The 19911-nt window shown below is 42.1% G+C and overlaps 2 protein-coding genes across 2 annotated transcripts in view; both read left to right on the top strand.

Annotated features, from left to right (window-relative positions):
* LOC308287783 (inter-alpha-trypsin inhibitor heavy chain H3-like) overlaps positions 1-6288 on the top strand; it is a 16234-nt gene extending 9946 nt beyond the window's left edge. Inside the window, exons 12-22 of the mRNA XM_080729042.1 lie at positions 299-480; positions 2182-2367; positions 2525-2664; positions 2817-2977; positions 3118-3144; positions 3239-3307; positions 3397-3510; positions 3723-3924; positions 4103-4275; positions 4570-4681; positions 4830-6288. Coding sequence (XP_080585168.1) covers positions 299-480; positions 2182-2367; positions 2525-2664; positions 2817-2977; positions 3118-3144; positions 3239-3307; positions 3397-3510; positions 3723-3924; positions 4103-4275; positions 4570-4681; positions 4830-4968 — 1505 coding nt within the window. The 3' untranslated portion in view covers positions 4969-6288. The remainder of the gene's footprint in view (positions 1-298; positions 481-2181; positions 2368-2524; positions 2665-2816; positions 2978-3117; positions 3145-3238; positions 3308-3396; positions 3511-3722; positions 3925-4102; positions 4276-4569; positions 4682-4829) is intronic.
* A 7894-nt stretch (positions 6289-14182) lies between these two features.
* On the top strand, positions 14183-19738 carry LOC308287569 (amphoterin-induced protein 1-like). Its single transcript, XM_080728796.1, has 2 exons — positions 14183-14360; positions 14919-19738. The coding sequence occupies exon 2, from the start codon at positions 15008-15010 to the stop codon at positions 16544-16546; it is 1539 nt and encodes a 512-aa protein (XP_080584922.1). The 5' UTR covers positions 14183-14360; positions 14919-15007; the 3' UTR covers positions 16547-19738.
* The last annotated feature ends 173 nt before the right edge of the window (positions 19739-19911 follow it).

Genomic DNA, 19911 nt, shown 5'->3' with positions numbered 1-19911 from the left:
GCAAAGCACATAAACAGACTGACTCGCTCATCCCTGACTGTCAGCTTAATAATTGGCCAAAGAAAAACAATAAAACATTTGATCTCCTCTACTGAGCTGTATGATTCCCTATACTATACTCCCTGCATTCTGGTGTTTAGGTCCAGTTCTCAGCTCTCAACTTCAAGTTAGCAATACAAAGTAATCAACACTAAGTATATATAATATAATATAAATTTGCTTCATCACTATGCAAATAAACTTCCATTGCCTTGCCATGTCTAACTCTTTTATTGTATGTGTGCACATATACATGCAGGAGAGAGCCGCATCCCAAAGATACAGCAAAATGTGCGTGAGGCTATCGATGGAAAAATGTCTCTCTTTTGTCTGGGATTTGGAAACTATGTGGATTACTCCTTTCTGGATGTGATGGCCCAACAGAACAAGGGACTGGCCCGAAGAATCTATGAGGATTCAGATGCGACCGCCCAACTCCAGGTGCAGTAAGGGGTAGAGTGTAGAATCCATTTACACTGGCTGTCATTGTTTCAAGTTACAATTGTGTCACAACCACTTTTAAGGCTTGGTTGGGGTTTGGCTGTCAAACAGTGTACGACTACGTATTGACTGTTTTACTCCTTATGAGTCAAAATGTAATTGTTTTGCAAGTGCTTTTTCATCTCTGTTTGGAAATATATCGTCGTTGTCGGGTGGAAACCTTGTATGTCCAAAACCGTTCATTTCGTATTTATCATTTAAAAAATGAACTAAACTAGTGAAAACAGCCGATCTACAAGCACACAACACCTCGCACCGCGAGGCGTTGTGGAGATACAAGGTTTCTTTACAAACTTGGAGATACAAGGTTTCTGCCCGACAGTGACGATATGTATATAAAGCTCATTGCGACCTTGTTCCTTGCATGCCCATATGGAGATCATTCATGTGGTCTGTATCTACATCTATGATGTCAGATGTCAGTCATATCCATATTTGGAAAAATATTTTGTCCACATTTTGTCCAACTTAAAGCTATACTGTGTAAGTTGCTCAACTAGTGGTCAGAGCTGTATAGCAAACCGCGGTCGCGTCCGCGTCTTTCGGCCGTTTTTCGCCGCGGACCGGGCCTCTCGCCACCGCGTCCGCCTGCAGCTCGCCGAGATCTATCTTTAGAGGCGTCCCTGGTTCCTGTGCGTTCAGGCATTCCGGAGAAACGGACTCCTTCACCCGAGAATATGTTGTTGTTATGTTGAGGCAAGCTACTTCCTGAGAAGTCAGCAAGATGCGCCTGTGATTGGCCGGTAGTGTACCATGTGTTTATGATCGGCGATATGATTGGCCAACGTATACACATGATGCAGATCATCATCATCACGTCATTTTGCCGCGAAATTCTCCCCCCCTCACGGCTCATAGAAAACATATAAAGAGAAGGCTTTAGAAGCTGAAATGAACGGAGTGGGGGTTCTAAAACTTTAGCGATTTAACAGCTAGGACAATTTTAAGATTTGTTTTATAAAAAAAGTTACATGGTATAACTTTAAACAACCAACCCCATACATGGAGATCCCTGATGTCATCAATATTAAGCACATATCTAACAGGACTTCATATGGAAATGCCCATATATGGAGGCCACATCGGCCACATACCACACTAACAGAATCCATATATGGCCAAGACAGATGGCCAAGCCCATATCTGTGTAGCTGGTTCTACAGACAGGGATCTCCATCTCCATGTATGGGCATAAAAGGGATTGTATGTATGATGTCAGATGTCATAGACGTCATAGACTTTCACATAACGAATAACTGAGTAAGCATGTTTGGGCTCTCACAGTATATCTCCATATACAGTACATGGATCTTTATGAGTACCAGGGGTCTCCATATAAACCGGTTTCTTGTTTACAAACATTGAGACTAAATGCACAGCTGAATGTATCATGTAATCAATTCCCACCAATCCCCAAACCTGTTGTTTTGGGGAGCGCTGCATGGTTTCTATTTATTGGCTAATTTTGGTACCGACCCATCAGTGTGACGTGGACCAGAAACCCGTCTACATGGGTAACTGGTCCGATATACATCACTGGCCAGATGGCCAAGAATTGATGTGACCTCACCCTTTAAGGCCCCCTGAGGTGTCTTACTAGTTATTGTTATTGTTATTATTATTATATTGTGTTTCCCCCAGGGTTTCTATGAGGAGGTGGCCAGTACTCTACTCTTAGAGGTGGACTTTCGTTACCCTGACAACACGGTGGATTTGCTGACCAACAACCACTTCAATCAGCTGTTCAACGGCTCAGAGATTGTGGTGGCTGGACGACTGAGTGACAATGACATCGATAACTTCATGGTGGAAGTGTCCGCCAAGGGGGTGAGACTCTAGTCTCTTTAGCTGAAAAAGCAAAGCATTGCTCATCCATTCGCTCCCATGACCCCCATTGGACTGCATGAACCAATGGTCTTGGTACAGTATATGTCTTACAGTTAAAAAGCGTTACACAGCTATTTACTCTCTTCTCTTTCTCTAGCCTAATGAGGACTTTCAGGTGCAGGGCCAGGCGACCGCTGCAGATTGGGACGTTATCTACCCAGAGAAGGAGTACATCTTTGGAGACTTCACAGAACGTATGTGGGCCTACCTCACCATCCAACAGCTACTGGAGCAGAGGTCTGTTTGAATCATCTCTGGAAAGCTGCTCTGTCAGGACTTTTGCTCTGTCGGAATTTCTTACAGTGTAAGAATTCTATGATGATGAATACTGTTGGATAACAAATATTAACCTTCTAATTAGTTGCTTTTTTCTTTTCTATCTTTTTTAGTAAGACTGGTACAGCAGAGGAAAAAGGCAATGCCACAGCCAAGGCTCTTGAAATGTCCCTGTATTACAATTTTGTCACTCCACTGACCTCCATGGTGGTCACCAAGCCTCAGACTGAGGATGGCAAGAGTGATTCCCTCATCGCTGACAAACTGACTGAGGGTAGGGAAGATGGAATGGGAAGGAAAGAAGTGTGACACTTGACTTTGTGGTCTTGTGTATTTATGAAACAATCACTATTAAAACTGCTGAATCCATACGTTGTCATCTTGTAATATATTTTCACTATTTATTTTCTACAGAGCAACGACAAATGGCAGAGAGACACGGTAAAACATTCCATTTATACCCAACAGACTAATAAATGCTTCTACCTCCAATGTGTTCATGTTTTGATCAGTATGACATTTTGTTTATAACCAGGTCATCATCAGCCAACAACATCATATCAACACTATGCGAATACCCCGAATTACGTTCCCACATATTATGGTAAAGATATAGCTCAGCTTCAGGTATTGGCAGCTGACATTGAAGTGCCCAATGGTAACAGTGCTCTCACCTTGATAATGTCCTTTCAGTGGATGGAGATCCTCATTTCATGATAGAGCTTCCAAATAGAGATGATGCACTGTGCTTCAATATCAATGACACACCAGGAACCATCTTCAACCTGGTTAGAGACACAACCACAGGTGATTAAAAAGCCGAAGCCAGAAAATACTGTAGAGGATAACTTCTGATTATTATATAGTTTTAGGCTTAAGATTTGAACAAAATATTGGTGTTGTATGCTGTATGTCAACTTAAAGTGCTAGTTGGGGCAAGTTAGTTGACTTTTTAATCGTATATGTAATAGTTTTAATCTGTGTTTTGTGAGTGACTGAATCCAGTTTTACTTCCTTAGGAATCCTAGTCAACGGTCAGACTATTGGTGATAAGAAAGTTGCCCCTGATGGTAAAATCAACACCTACTTTGGACGTTTCGGCATCATTCACAAGACCCTCGGCGTGAGACTGGTGGTGACCACTGAAGACATCTCTGTGTCACAAGATGGAAAACGTGTCACGTTACTGTGGTCTGATAAAGCTGGCCTCAAAGGACGCAAGTAAGTTATTGTTTTGAGAGTAGCACTCAGTAACAAAATAATATATTTAAAGTTAAGTCTGTAATGATCCCTGCTGTACAGCCTTCCATTGTACACCTATCACTACTGCCCTCTCCCTTTCTCCCTCCCTCTCAATACCTCTCCCCTGGCACGGTCGGCACCTCCTTTCCACCACCAGCATGGACCTTCTCTTGACCAAAGACTGCAAACTGACGGTCAGTCTAAAAGATTCAGTAAAGTTTGTGGTCCTGCTACACCGGGTCTGGAAGAACCACCCATACCATCAAGACTACCTGGGCTTCTACACCCTGGACAGCCATCTTCTCTCCCCATCTGTTCATGGACTGCTAGGTACAGGACCACACACTAGAGGGCAGCACTAGGACAGCCAAGGATTAAAGGGTTGTTTCTCAAACCATTATTGTGTTGAAATATGGCAGTATATTATTATATATTATAACACTAATGGTTAAAATGTATAGAATCAAGTACACATTACTGCTTTCAGATGCTTAAATATTTTACGTTGTGCAGTGGGTTCGGATTAACACTGCCGGTATATTTTCAGTGCAACCAGAACTCCTGAATGATTCCCTTTTGAATAAAGGGAATCATTAATGACAATGGTGGTCTGTCCTCCTCCAGGTCAGTTTTACCATGGGGTTGAGTTTGAGGTGGGAGATCTGCGTCCAGGAGAGGTCCCTGAGAAACCTGATGCCACCATGTATGTGAAGGGACAGGAGCTCAATGTGACCAGGTACACATGACTGTCTCATCCTATAGGCTGAATGAATATTTATAGATCTGGTACAGATAAAAGTGTGTTTGTCTTTGTTTCAATGTGCTGTACAGTTTTCTTTATACATTTGAGTCATTATAATGTCTCTTTCTCCATTGGTCCACAGAGGCTGGCAGAAGGACTATAGGAATGATGTGAAGAATGGAGTAAATATTCCCTGCTGGTTCATTCATAGTAATGGAACAGGCCTCATAGATGGAGATGCCTCGGATTACATTGTGTCTGGCCTGTTTAAGACTTACTGATGATAATAGGTAATAGTGGCAATGACAGGTCTCACCTGGTTACAAATGAATAGAACAAATGTTCAAGATTATCACTTTAAGGGGCGCCTGCTGGCCTACTGGTCCAGGTGCATACCACATAGGCTAGCCTGACAGCATGTCACTGGTTTGAGTCCCGATCCTGACTACCTTTGCTGCGTGTCACTCCCCATTTCCTGTCAGTCTACTGTGCTATCAATAAAGGCATAAAAGCCCCAAAACATGTCTCACTTTAATTGACACACTCTAGGCCTATATTTTGTAAATTGCAATTGTACACCAAGATAAAACTATTAGTATTTGTGCATATTTGTGGAGCTTTTTCAATTCTCAATGAAAAGTTAAGAGCCAGACTGTATAAAAGATATGGACAAAGCGAAGCCATTGGTTTCTATGCAGCGCAAATGACACAATATGGGTCATTGGCATGAGTGTTGATCATAGATTGAAATGCAAACAGAGGAGGCTATTGGCTGCCAACGGTCACGTGCAACCGCAGGGATACATGGGAGAATGTGGTCGGAGCCTCCCGAAATACAGCACACGACAAAGAACACAGCCGGCTGGTATCAGTTTAGTTGGCCACGCCCCCCGCAACTTTATCATCAATTTTAACATAAATGGGACCTTATTTTCACAAAACGCATATCATCGTGATTGAAAGGCAATTTTTAACTAGCGATAGGAACCATAAAGTATTCATGAAAATGTTAATTAAGGTTAGAACACGAAAGGGGGAAATGAATGGGATCCAGTGGAGAACAATTCTTTTTGCAACCGGCCAGGGGGAAAACAGCGCAACTAGCGGCCAATCATAGGAAGTTTTAGTTCCGTATTGGGCTCATTTTAAATCGGTGGAACTCTCCCCTGATATATATATATATATATATATATATATACACAGTATATATATTCAGGTCCATTTAGTTCTATTTGTACACTCTCAGAGTTACAGACCTGTAAATGTCCATTTGGAACCACATCAAAGATCCCAGATGGACCCAGAACTCTATTTTGAAAGCCGTTGGTTTGGCCCTAAGAACAAAGGTTCAAAGCCAAAAAAGGCCAAAATAGGGGATGTGACATACAGTACAACAAATGTTCCTGCCAGGTAGTAATCGAACTAGGGACTTACTGTCAGGCATTATTGACTATGTGGAATGCACCCTAACCATTCAGCTATTGGGATATTCAATAATAATCATTGTTGTCTCCGCCAGGCTGGACGGCCAAAGGCCGCAGACTAGGTTTTCGCCCCTGTCCATCCGTCCGTCCATTCCGAATAAAGAATATTTTGATTTATTGCCTTGTAATATTCACTTCTGTGTGGATGTTCTGCTGACACAAACAGTTTCAAGGAATATAGATCCCAAATACAATTTGGGATGCTTAATAAAAAAAGTTACTTAAGACATCTCATGCCCATTTTTCAGGGGCCAATTCCTTTTGCCCAGTATTCTCAAGTGCCCACTGATTTAGAGCCCAGATTTCTTTTGCGTCCACTTTGTTTGGTGACCACTCTAAATACATCATTCCACTAAGGAGTAGGCCTACTGAGCAATTTGGAACACAGCTGTTATTCTAATTCTAATCTTCGTTTACAAAGGGCCTAATTCCGCGTCCATTCCACGCCCCAATTCCACGCACACATTCAGCGCATGTGAGTGCACGGCGCGTCCAAACTCTAGACTCTTCTAGTACTGTACAAATGACCACCACTGAATGATCGTGTGGTTTGTGGCTTTAATAATCAAACTTTATTATCTTTATTAATTTAAGCCGAAATGCAAATTAAATTTTTGGTTTCAGATATGCTTATCGGTAACTCTCTTTCATTTGAACAAACTTTAGCAAAGTCTTAGTTTGAACTAATTTAGCTGCATCACTATTTAAATTCAATATTCTCATATATATATTCTCAATATTCTCAAATTCATATTCTCAAAACTTTAGCCAAAAACAGCCGATCTACAAGCTCACAACGCCTCGCAGAGTGAAAGGTCAAGTTTATTAAGTATTGACAGTTCAAGTGGTTAAATATCTGTGAAAACACAAATTGACATGAATCCAAAATACACTGATGATTGTGCTGTCAAACAATGAAACTATATGGAATCTATGAACAGGTTGTGGGGGTCCCTGCTTCATCTCTCGCTTAACTAAGGGGTCCTTGGCCTGAAAGGGTTGAAGACTAGTTCATTAGTATGTGGGACCATGGTAATCATTGTTGTCCCCGGATGGGTTCCCAGATTCCTTTTTGGGTAATATCAAAGAGAGCATGACAAAGGCTGGTTCTCATTAGCTGACCGATGAACCAATGACCTTCCTGTAATCCGACACTGAAGGCCAAACAAACCCTATAAAGATCTATTGCAGACAGGGTATCATATACGTATAAACAGTAAGTTAAACTACTGTAAAATATAACGTAACTGTGCCCCTGGGGAAAAAAATAAATAAAGAAAAAACATTCAATAACAGACAAACAAGCATAATGGCAACTAGAAAGGTGCAATTCTGGAAAATTGCAAGTGTGGTTGGCCAAATATTAGAGGCAGAAATTGTGAAAATAGCCGATCTACATCTGTAGCCTGAAAAGGTTGTGGTTATAGGCAACCACACTAACTACTACACAAATGCTTTAATCCATGTGTTTCTCTGGTTGAACTGCCACCAGACAGCAACTCCTCTCTCTCGGGAGAGGAAACAGCAGATCTCATTTGTGTGATGGAGCACAGCAGGCCTGGACGGATGGATGGATGGATGGATGGATATTACCCTCACCTGCTGTCTGTCACTGCACCAGTATGGCACCTCATTTATATTTCACCAGAGGACCATCAATCTCTTTTAGCACATAGTGGCTCCATCCACCAGACTGCTGCCTAAAACAGACATGCAATTTGATACCTTTCCAAATGAAGGCAGGCACCCCCCCACCATTATGAGTCAGCTGTGTGAACAGGTTGTTGTGATTGACAAACAGAGAATTTCATCCACTGTGGTTGAAATCACAACTATATCGTCAGCGGATGGACAACAGTTGGCAATCTTACATTTTAGCCTAAAATAACTCACACCACTTTGAATTATTATACAGTAATTTGTCACTTTAATTAACCAGTTAAACCCTAAGTAGATTGTTGTATGTCAAGTAGCAACATCACGTTGCCTGCAATGCCTGGTACGTAATAAGTAAGTAAGCCTTGACGAGCTGTGAGGCCCATAGGGCAGGAGTCTATCTCCTGTTTCCTAAGCGTGAGGCACCTTGACATACAAGTACAACTGCTGGACATGATGCTAGTATGTCGCAGGGTCTTACCCCCAATCCAACCCTTGATGCTGAGTACCAAGCAGGGTCCCATTCTTTGGTATGACCCGGGCCAGGGATCGAACCCCGGCCTCCCAGTCTCAGGGCGACCACTGTAACCACAAGACCACTGAGCTGGGCTGCCTAGTATGTAGATCTGCTATTTTCGCTAAATGTTTGCCTATATTCACGTATGTTAGCCTGTTTTGGCCTGAATGTTCGCCTATTATGACATGTTTCGCAATAGGGATCATTCAAGGGTTCATGTGGTTAAAAACTTCTAACAGTATTCAAAGAAAAGTGGACTGGTTGGCTCTAGGACCCACCGCAGTGGTATCCGATAAGAACCGAGATGTCAACCATGTGGGATTAAGGAGTATACAATTACAGTATGGATCTAAAGAGCCCTGTACAAGAGGTATTTGGGCAGTAAGGCTGATAGAAATATTATTTGTAAACAACAACACCTTCTTATTCCCCTATGAGATACATTAATCCATCACACAGAAATAAGACAGGAGAGTGATTCAGACAGAGAGAGAATTCAAGACAGGTACAGTACAGAAATAATGGTTGGTTCGTGCTCTCTCTGACAAATTATGTTTTGACATGAGTTTAAGTATGGTCATTTGGTCAGTCAATGGATGACGTTTCAACAGTTCATAGGATGTTTCTTGTCCACAAGTGGGTTCCATATACCGGTACGTGGCAAAGAGTTCATAGGTTCCTGAAGGGATGTCCTTCCAGGCTGAGCCCTATAAACCAAAACAATTCTCATTGTTTTAGTTACAGGCTCCATGGCAGTAGATAGGGCCTTTCTACCAGACAGAGACCTTGTGGGTACTGTACATGACATTATATGACACAGTCACTGTGCCTATAGGGTCAGCCGGTCAGGTGGTCAGTTGGTCATCAATATGAATTGATAAAAAGATGATATAAACCACAACAAAATACCTAACAAAGGCCAAATATCCGGTGCAGAAGGCTCGCCCAAAACACGTTCGCCCCCATTTTTTCCCGCAGACCGTTCGCGAACCAGCGATCTTTGTATATTGTTTTACTTAGGATGAGGTTATAAATACGTATAGGGTTAGGAATAGTTTAGGGATAAAGTTAGGCTTTGGCTCTGTTTTACTGAGGTTACGTTTAGGAATAAGGTTAGGTTTAGGCATAGTTTACCGAGGTTACGTTTAGGAATACCAGGTGGCTACCGTTCCGAGGTCTCCGGATTTGCCCTGGGGCGACTATTGTTTCGGGGCGAGCGTTTTGTTATTCCAAATATCTTGGTGAGTACAGAGGCTGCTGGACTCTCTCCTGATGGGAGAAGCAAGCGTCTTGTGGTGGAAATTCAGGAAAGAGCTCAACCACTTATAAACCGCAGCTTCCTTTTTGTGGGGAAGGGCTTTCACTGAAAATAGTCGATCAACATGCTTACAGCTTGTGAGCTTGTTGATCTGCTATTTTCTGTGAAAGCTTAGCCCACAATGAGGGACTCCAGTCACCCATATGTGGGTTTTGAGTGGTTGATGCTTCTCCCTCATGGCGTGACTGCAACCCTTTATATAATATTAATGCTTGGCTGGATGCTCCTGATGTCTCACTGTGGTCACCATGAGTCAGCTCTATCCATATATGGAAGTTTCACAATGTCATGATATCAACACTAGACATCTCCGCTGGCTTTAGTTTTTGTCATATTTTAGCCGTCTGAATTGTTTTAGTTGATGTGTTTTTCAGACAGTCTGACTTTCTTCCAGCCATCTTTCCATCTTTCCGGGTATTAACTCTATTTTGCCCCGCTACTCCTGGCACGCACTTGGGCCATGCAGTATATGTCAAATCGCCATCTTAATCGGGAATCGTCTGCTTGCATTTTGCTAAGAGATAGGTTATATAGTTTACTTTATATAAATGTATTAGTGAATTAATTTTCTCCCTTGACTTAAAAAAATAAACTTATATCATATGGGCATTCCAAGATATGGGCTTAAAGGGATATTTCACTTAAAAAAAACTTTTGGTCATTTTATCATCTAATCAGGATTTTATGAACACCCTGAACAGTTTTTAATTTGCTTCATTCAAATTTAAATATTTGATGTAATTGCTATCAGTCCTCCTCCTCCAGGAGGAGGGCCCCATACACACCCATTGTAACTTCAAACTCCATTTTAACCACGATAGATTCTTTAAAAACACCCATGGTGACTCATACTACCCTCCTAATACGTGAGTGAGCAGGCCGTGTTTTTTTTGATAACTTTATTTTTTATACATTTTTTATTGTATATATTTTTTTTTCCATTTTCCCATTTTAAAAATAAATGAAAAAAGTTATCAAAACACACAGCCTGCTCACATATTAGGAGGGTAGTATGAGCCACCAGAAACAAATAATGGGTGTTTTTAATGACTCTATCATGGTTAAAATGGAGTTTGCAGTTACAATGGGTGTGTATGGGGAGGCATCCTGCAGGAGGAGGGCCTGGTAACATTTACATCAAATATCTAAATATTGAATCAAGCAAATTAAAATCTGTCCAGGGTGTTCATAAAAGCCTGAATAGATGATAAAATGACGAACCTTTTTTTTTAAAAAGTGAAATATCCCTGACAACAAAGACGGAATTCATTTGAATCGCGTCACAGCAACCATACATGCAATTTCCCAGAATTGTGACTTTATTGCGACCGTAGGTCGCATTTACTACCAAAACCTCCACCGGCTGTCTGTGGGTCAGTCAGTCAGTCCGTCACACTTTTGCCCTGCTCATATCTCCACAACCGTTGCCCCCATCCATGCCACATTTTGCACACACACTCCTTGACTGCCAAACTACAACCTCCAAGGACCCCCGGAGCCCCAGGTCCCTGGGGGACCCCCAGATGTAAAAAATGACCACATGTGCTCACACGTCACACGTCACACTTTTTCCCTGCTCATATCTCCGCAATACATTTTTGGACACTACTCCTACAGTTTTTGCCCTAAAATCACGAATATCACTACACAGCATGTCTACACTCATGTCATCAACATGGATCAGGAAGATTTTGGAAAAACACATTTTTGCCCTATTTGTGGAGATAAGCCACCTACGGTCGCTTATCTCCCGATTAGGGAGTCTTAGTTTTAGTCTAGTTTTAGTTGGCTAATATCATAGGATTTTAGTCAACTAAATCTACAGTTGATTTAGTCGACTAAAATGTATTTCGACAGGCCAGTGATGGTGTCGTAATGACTTATAGGCTAGCTGCATGCCGAAAATAGCCGTTCTACAAGCTCAAAACGATACCCAGCAGAAGCATAAAATTACTTCTTAGTCTTAGTCTTAGTTCTATACTCATATCTCATTTTAGTCTAGTTTTTAGTTTTTTATTTTGTTTTTGTTTTAGTCATCATTTCTTAGTTTTCATCAGTGAAAAATAGGAGTCAAAGAACATCTTTCGTCATGGTTTTAGTCTTTTTAGAAATTCACACCAAAGCGAAGACTATAGATATTCTGGGATACAGAGTATTGTGCGTGCGTGCGTGCGTGCGTAACGCCTGCCTCTGGGCCTAATGCTTTAAAACTCCCTGGTGGGTAATTACAGCTATTAAGACCCCTCTCACATGCAGCAGAGGTTGCAGCTGCACATTGAAGACAAAGCAGTGAGGAAGGTCATTCTGGGGCTGGTTTACACAATATAAAACACAGGCTCTCATAGGCCAACCTCACATTACAGTGAAAGTGAGAGTACACGTTCTATCCTTTTATATTAAAGGGATAGTTCACCCAAAAAATACCTTTTTTCTTTTTTTATTGATTAGCCTATATTCTCACTCCATGGAGACTGGAATTCATGGATTTTTTTTTTTAGTTTTTGTCGTATTCCTAAATTGCCAATAATTTGATGCACATGGGTGCTTTGGCATTTATAGGCCTACCCTTATGCTGAGCTGGTCGAGTCATCACTGTGATGTTAGAACAGGTCAACTACGGTATATCCATAATAATGGAGTCTGTGAGGTCAGATGTAGAGGTATTGACCAGCTCCATATATGGAGATAGGGTTTGGTGAGGTCAGTGTTCTGATCTTCATACATGGAGATCCAGGTGATGATTGTCAGCCATATTGATTTGCAAATGAATTCTGTCTTGGCCATATATGGAGCGTCCATATTGCATTAAACACAGATATGGGCTTATTATTGATGGATTATATTACAGTTTTTTTCGATTGCTAAAACACAAAAAGCAAAAATTAGGCACAATTTTCACAACCTTTACTTCTGTCCCCAATCACTTGACTCAATTTGTTACTACTTTAGATTTCCTTATCATATTAGACTCTGACTTTCCTTCTTTACACTCTGATGTAAATTTCACATCACCTTGTTGTCAAAACACAACACACAATTTTCAGGTTTGCACACACTTCTCACATACAATCTCAAAGCATCAATCCACAACACACAAATATTCAAATCTCTAAACTTTCGGGTCTAGTGTCAATTACAAATCCCCCTGTTGTCTAAAAACCACAGTTGTTGCACAACTGAACATTGAGACAGGAACCGGGGGCAGAGATGGGCACAAAATACAAAAAAATATTTGAAATACAAAGGTATAAATACCAGGATACTGTCACCAGGATAGTATATTGGTGACAGTATCCTGGTCAGTATTAGACCAAGTACTGACCAATTTCTTTCAAAATATTCTTTTTGTTTTTTGTGCCCATCTCTGACCAGAGGCATGATGCCTAAATCTACTGTAAATCAAAACTTGTTTTTGTTTGGATGCATATTTGTGTGCTGTTTTATGTTTGACAATGAAAAAAGTAGGCCTACACTGAGTCATTTTACAAAAGGAGAAATATCTTATTCTCCAGAGCCATGGTCATTCTTAGGTGTGTTCCATTTCGACAATTGTGTTTTCAATTTTGCTCTTCAGTGTTCTGTACATGCTTGGTAGTGTTCAGCCAAAAGCTATAGTTGTGTTTATTCAATGAATGGTATGTGTGTGTCATGTGAAAATATGGCTGTGTTTACCAAATGAAAACACGAGTTCCATTTTGTGAACATGTTAAGAGATTTGATGGCAAAGAGTTGTTTTGCAAAGGGATGCCAGGGTTTAGCAATTTGTGTGTAATGTTTGGAGTTTTGTGTGTGCAGTTTTGAAAAGAACGTACAGTTTTGAAAAATGTGTTTTAGCAATCGAAAAAAACTGTAGTGTGGTGGTTGCCCTAGGGCATCATCTGGGAATCAGATAATATAGAGGTCAGCTCCATATATGGAGATCTAGGTGAGGATCCAGTCGTCTCGTCTCCATGTATGGATATCCAGGGTTTGTGTCAGTGTCGTGATCTTCATTATCATAAATCTTCAAATCCCCCATATGGAGCTACCCTATCTGATCAGGTCATTAGGTCATAGATATGGCTGACACACAGAACACCAGTTCTACTGTATGGGCATACAAGGGATAGCCTGCCCTACAGACAGAATATTAAAGTGCATTTAAGCTGAGATAAAACCTGAAATAAACCTTTAGCCTGCTAGCCTGCTGCTAGTAGGCTAATTCATGCTGCCCTGATTTGTTCATATATTGTAGCACTTTTATGGTTCAGTTGTTGAAAGCCAGGCTACTTGAATGTGTAATTACTTAGTTACCTAAGAGAGAGAGATAGAGAAGGGGGGGGGGGGGGGGAGAGAGAGGGAGTGAGTGAGAGAGAGAGAGAGAGAGAGAGAGAGAGAGCGTGTGTGTGAGAGAGAGAGAGAGAGGGTGAGAGAGAGAGAAAGAGAGAGAGTGAGAGAGAGAGAGAGAGAGAGAGAGAGAGAGAGAGAGAGAGAGAGAGAGAGAGAGAGAAACACACAGGGACGAGAGAGAGCGAGGGAGAGAGACACCTGACCACAGTGGATCAATGGCTCTCTATATCGCAGGCTTCCCCGGTCATATTGGTTCACCATCAGCCAGGGAGAGCGGTTCGATGGGCTAAAACACAATTGATCCCATCGGAGTCTGAATAACGCTTTGAAGAAACGCTTTCGCTACGTGTTTCAAGGAGACAACTAAAGGTAAGCGTTTAAGGCTGTATTGTACCACAAGATTACATAGATATTAGCCCATATGTATGCTAAAATAAATGTTTATGTTGTGGTGTGAGTGAAATTGCCTGAGAAAAACCAGATGCGGGGATGGGCCAGCAATAACAACAGCATAATAGCCTTATGTTATGGCTGCAATCTCCAGTAGCCTAAGTAGCCAGCCTGGACTATCAGGACAGATTTCCCCTTATCTTGCTGCTGTTACTGTTGTTTCCATGTACATTTTGACAGCGAGAGGCGAGAGTAATCAAGAGAATTAACCGGCGGTAATTATTATGCTTGTTTTCTCTGAAACCGCGACCTATAACAACTTTTTGACGGGTGGCTTGGCTGGTGCAATGCACCCGTGGTGTGCAGCAGTCCGCGAAGAGCGCGCAGTCAGTGACGACTGCTGCTGCTGCTGCGGCGGTCATTTTCATGTCATGCATCAATCATAAATATCCGTGAATTCAAATGAAATAACATCGTCCCCTCGTTTACCCTGAGTCTAAATTGTCTACTCACTGAGTGTTTATTATGTCCTTTCAGCTCCATGACCCTCTATTGTGAAGACTAGGATATATCTACGGTATCCTGATTTGTATAGGCATTGCTACCCCCAGCCTAACCTTGACATCATGGGAGGGCAGCACTGTCTTTCCCACAGTGCCATGGGAGCAGTGTCTGGAGGAGCGTTCTTCACCATGTTACCTCTGGCTTTGCTGCTGCTGCCAGCCGTGAGTGTCAACGGGCACGGGGAGTTCCTGAGCAGTCCGCTTAACTGTCACAAGACCTGCGTCTGTGCCAGCAACATCGTCAGCTGCTCCAAGATGAACCTGACCGTCGTGCCCCTGGGTCTCCCGCGCTACACAGCGCTGCTGGACCTCAGCTTCAACACCATCTCCCGGCTCCAGGCCGACTGGACCCCCGTCAAGCTCAGCCGCTTGCACAGCCTCCTCCTCAGCCACAACGGCCTCGACTTCCTCTCGTCCGAGGCGTTCTTGTACGTGACCAGGCTGCGCTACCTGGACCTGTCCTCCAACGGCCTCAAGATCCTGGAGGAGCTCATCTTCGAGCCGCTGGAGCACCTTGAGGTGCTGCTGCTCTACAACAACCACATCTCCCAGATCGACCGCACTGCCTTCTCGGGCCTCCTCAAGATACAGAAGATCTACCTGAGCCAGAACCAGATCTCCCGCTTCCCGCTGGAGCTGGTCAAGGAGAGGAACCGCCAGGAGACGTTGACCCTCCTGGACGTGTCGTCCAACCGGATCAAGAACCTGCCCCTCCACGAGCTCAACGCTCTGCCCGCGTGGCTCAAGAACGGCCTGTTTTTCCAGAACAACCCTCTGCCGTGCAGCTGCGAGCTGTACGAAATGGTGGCGCGGTGGCACCTACAAGAGCTCGGCTCAGCTGTCGACTTCCGAGACGACCACACCTGCCTGATGCCGGGGCCGCAGAAAGAGAGACTGGTCACGCTGGACCTGAACAAGGTCCACCTGAACTGCAGCGAGGTCAACGCCCTGGACAGGGAGGTCTTTCTGGACCAGTTCCTCATCCTGGACTGTGACGTCAGGCAGAAGCACATGCGGAAGAACTGGGTCCTGCCTCCTAACATTCCAAGCAATGCTACGGCCAAAACTCTCCGCGACGGAAGCCTCCAGATCGGTCCCCTCAAGGCGGAAGACTCCGGGGTGTACACCTGTTACGCGACCAGCGACACCCTGAACGAGACCGTGTACGTGACCGTGGCGGTGCACAACTTCACCAAGACCGGCGGCCTGGAGAGCATGAAGACGGCCTACACCACCCTGGTGGGATGTCTGGTCAGCATCGTCATGATCCTCCTCTACCTTTTTCTCACTCCCTGCAACTGCATTTGTTGCCCCAACCAGGGCCTCAGCAAGGGCGACCTGGGGGACAGCCTGCACTCTTCCACGGTCAGCATCTCTCAGATGCACGACAACCTAGGCCAGGATGACAATGCAGGGGCCTCCAAGGCCTTTCTCAGCAGGCGCGTTTCCTTCCTGGATCCCAAGGACCAGCTGGAGCAGAACGGGAGGTTGAACCCGATAGGAGAGGAAGAGGAGGAATGGCAGGGGGACAGTCGGGGGAGAAGGAAGTCGGACGCAGATTCTGTCAGCTCGGTGTCCTCTGATACCCCGATGGTTGTGTAAAGAGTGAGTGGAGGAGTCTTCCGGTCAGGAACTTTGCTAGTGTGGTGAGATGGCCGCGCCTCACTGAACTTCATACAGTATGCACGTGTTGAAGGAACTTGTGGCCTGTCAACACCTACCACACTATCGTTTAAATTGTGCAATTAGCTTTATTTTATTTAACATATATAAGAACTAGTAACCAAATGAGAATGTGGGTGGTTGACACGTCAATAGCAATGTATTTATTTATTCTGTTAATATGGAGTCTTATTGATATCTGCTGGTCCAATATAAATATAAACAAGATGAGCTTTAAATAAACATGTGTTTAACTGCTAAAACACCTATAAGATTCAAAAGTTAACTTAGCTCTCCCCCAGATCTGGCATTGTTCTAAAAGCAGTATAGGCCAGTGATTTTGATCGATAATGAATAGAACTAGTGCAATATCTTAACACACAGTGTAAAGAAAATAGAGAAGTAACACACAGTGTAAAGAAAATAGAGAAGAAAACTATGCCAAAACAGAAGTGGTCAGTGATAATGATTAATCTTAATATTCATATATATGTACCGGTATATGCTTTTCTCCAATGTTTACACACATTACCAATGTAAGCAAACATACTACAGCCCAAAAATACAGCAAATTATTTTTTAAAATGATGTATCTGTCTATTGTGTTAGTCATTGACATATACTGTACATAGATTAAAGACTGCAATTTGAATATTTGGTGGTGAGGCTAACATATTAAAGGATGTAGAGTGTTCATTTATCCATTTGTGACTCCACAAGTGTGCAAATGTTGGTTACATTTGCTAAATTAACGGACGAAGGATTTTACTGTGTACAATCCCAAATGTAAAAACATGCGTTAGCGTTTGTGCAATGTATACAGTATGAGAGCACTCACTCAAACAAAAGGGAATAGAATTACAATGGCTAAAATCAAGCACTGTCACACACCGAAAGACATGCCTGGTGGGGGAGCTAAACCCATTTGTTTATTTTATCGCTGATTGGGCAAAAAAACTAAAAAACGGTCCAGTTCACCAGACCAACTTACAGTATGCAGACTAAACCGATGTCTTAATATCTCACTACTAGCTGTCTTAATGACCGTGTCCCTGTCAAATACACCCATTTGTTCTCTATATATCCTATGCTGTCACACAGAGAAAAAAATACATGTATATTCTATTCTTGGAATTGTCATCTGTCGGCTAACAGGCTACAGTGACGTGTGGTGGAAATGTTGTTGTGGTCTTAGACCTATATATTTGACACAGTGCCGGTGTTTGAATTTGTATTATTTGAACTAATTACCAGTTAAATTATTTTAATTATTATGTGTATGTGTGCACACATTTGGGGAGATTTATTTTTATTTACAATTTCAGGTGACAAGGCAAAAGTATATTTTTTTTTAATATTGTTGTGATTAAAAGATACTCGCCCCTAAAAAACTAACAATAAAATATTAATTGTCAACTACCCATCTATTCTCACCATTGAATGTAGCATTACCTATATGTTATTACATCATTTCTTGGACAGTCTATATTTTTGTGGACATGAACAACTAACTTCTTCACGTTGATGTTAAAAAATGCAGTGGCCAGATCCAGTGTGATTTTATGTGACCAATGGTGACCATCACTGTCTCTTTCTGGTTCCAAACACACTACTATGAAAAGATATTTCACAACAAATTCAGAAACTACTTCATTGTAAAATGGATCATTTTCACCTTGTGTCAGACGAGAACCACGGTTCTCTAGCTTGTATCTTTGGGTATTGTTCGTGTTCAACAATATTTTCATCTGCCTAAGGTCATAGTACGTCCTGTTTTCATTTGTAACTAGCTGTGTAACTGTACCAAATAACCAGCCACACTGGAGAGCTGTATTGCTTTGCACATTATTATACTTGCAACAGTATTCTTCCTTGCTTTTGAGGTCTGGTGTACAGGCTAAGAATAGCATCTGTCACTTAATATCCATAAGAGTCTGTATTATGCTGCTGTGCTTGAATCCTCTGCGGGATAACATGCCACGGGCATAAAGGATGCTTGGAGGTAGACAGGACAGCACGACCGGCTCAGGCAAAGCAAATGAAAACTGTTGCCATCTATCTACTGAATACTTATAAATAGTTCCAACAAACCCTATGCAAACCGACCAAATACCGACCGGGCAATAGTCTCATAAACACAGACAGAAATAGCTGCCACTAATTCAACCTAATATGTAAGCCTCAAGCTGAAATGTAAACACATTTCCCTAGCACTTTTTCTTTTCTTGACTTATCTTGCTAAAATTAGGATCTTGTGATGACACTGTATATTGTACACTGTATCAAATGTATTTTTACCCGGCTCTACGGTACATCTAACTATAAGCTTCAATATCAAAATCTGTTCAACAATGATTTTACTCATGTAAATTATTTATCACAAACGTTAAAGATTGCAATTGACTCTACAGCTCTTTTTTACCGATGGAGAGCCCCCCCAGAGATTAATCTCACCAGTACTTCTTGACTAAAAGCTTCTCCACTTGTGAATCTAGTTAAGTGAAACCAGCTTAATTACATTAATGTACATTAATGAGGCCTGTCACCATCCTCCCCTTATGACCATTATACTTATACACGGGTCAGAAGGCAATCAAATAACAGAAACATGTACAGTATGTCATGTAATTAACAGCTGAATGGACCAATCATTTAGTTAAATCAAAAGTTGAAAGGTAGCCCATGGGTGAATGTAAGTTGTTATAAATTAGTAATACACTGTAATGAATAATGAAGATCAATTTAAGAGACTTTTAGAATCTGTGCTAATGTACATCGATTGGCTCCATTGAAGCACTTATATTTCTCCAGTTTTATGTAATCTCCACCTAAGTACTGCATCTGTCCAAACATACATAATGCTATGAATGAGTGTGACACATTTCACATTATACATTTGGTACACACACACACACACACACACACACACACACACACACACACACACACACACACACACACACACACACACACACACACACACACACACACAGGTGCAAGGTTGTCATATGTGGTGTCTGCATTGTGTCACAAATCTACATTTTAATTGTTGAATTACGTAGGTCTATGACTGGCTATTGTATGTTCTCCACTATATACTGTTGTATTAACTGTCCCCTTGTCTTTTCCTGTATTCTGACTATATTTCCACTTCCTAAGCTGCAATACATGATAGAAAAGTGCGTTTTTTTGTCCACTACATTCCTATCAAGTAAACAATGGATAAGAGGTGTGGTTAACGTTCATCAGATTGTTCTGTCCGGTTATTATTACTGTAAATGTTTGGGTGTTGGGTTGTCCAATGT

This window comes from Nannobrachium achirus (genome assembly GCF_963921795.1).
Source record: "Nannobrachium achirus genome assembly, chromosome: 6".
Taxonomy (NCBI): domain Eukaryota; kingdom Metazoa; phylum Chordata; class Actinopteri; order Myctophiformes; family Myctophidae; genus Nannobrachium; species Nannobrachium achirus.
This window is presented reverse-complemented; position numbering and strand designations above follow the sequence as displayed.

Excerpts from the sequence above, each read along its gene's own strand:
- LOC308287569 (XM_080728796.1), top strand. The coding sequence starts at position 15,008 with ATGGGAGGGCAGCACTGTCTTTCCCACAGTGCCATGGGAGCAGTGTCT.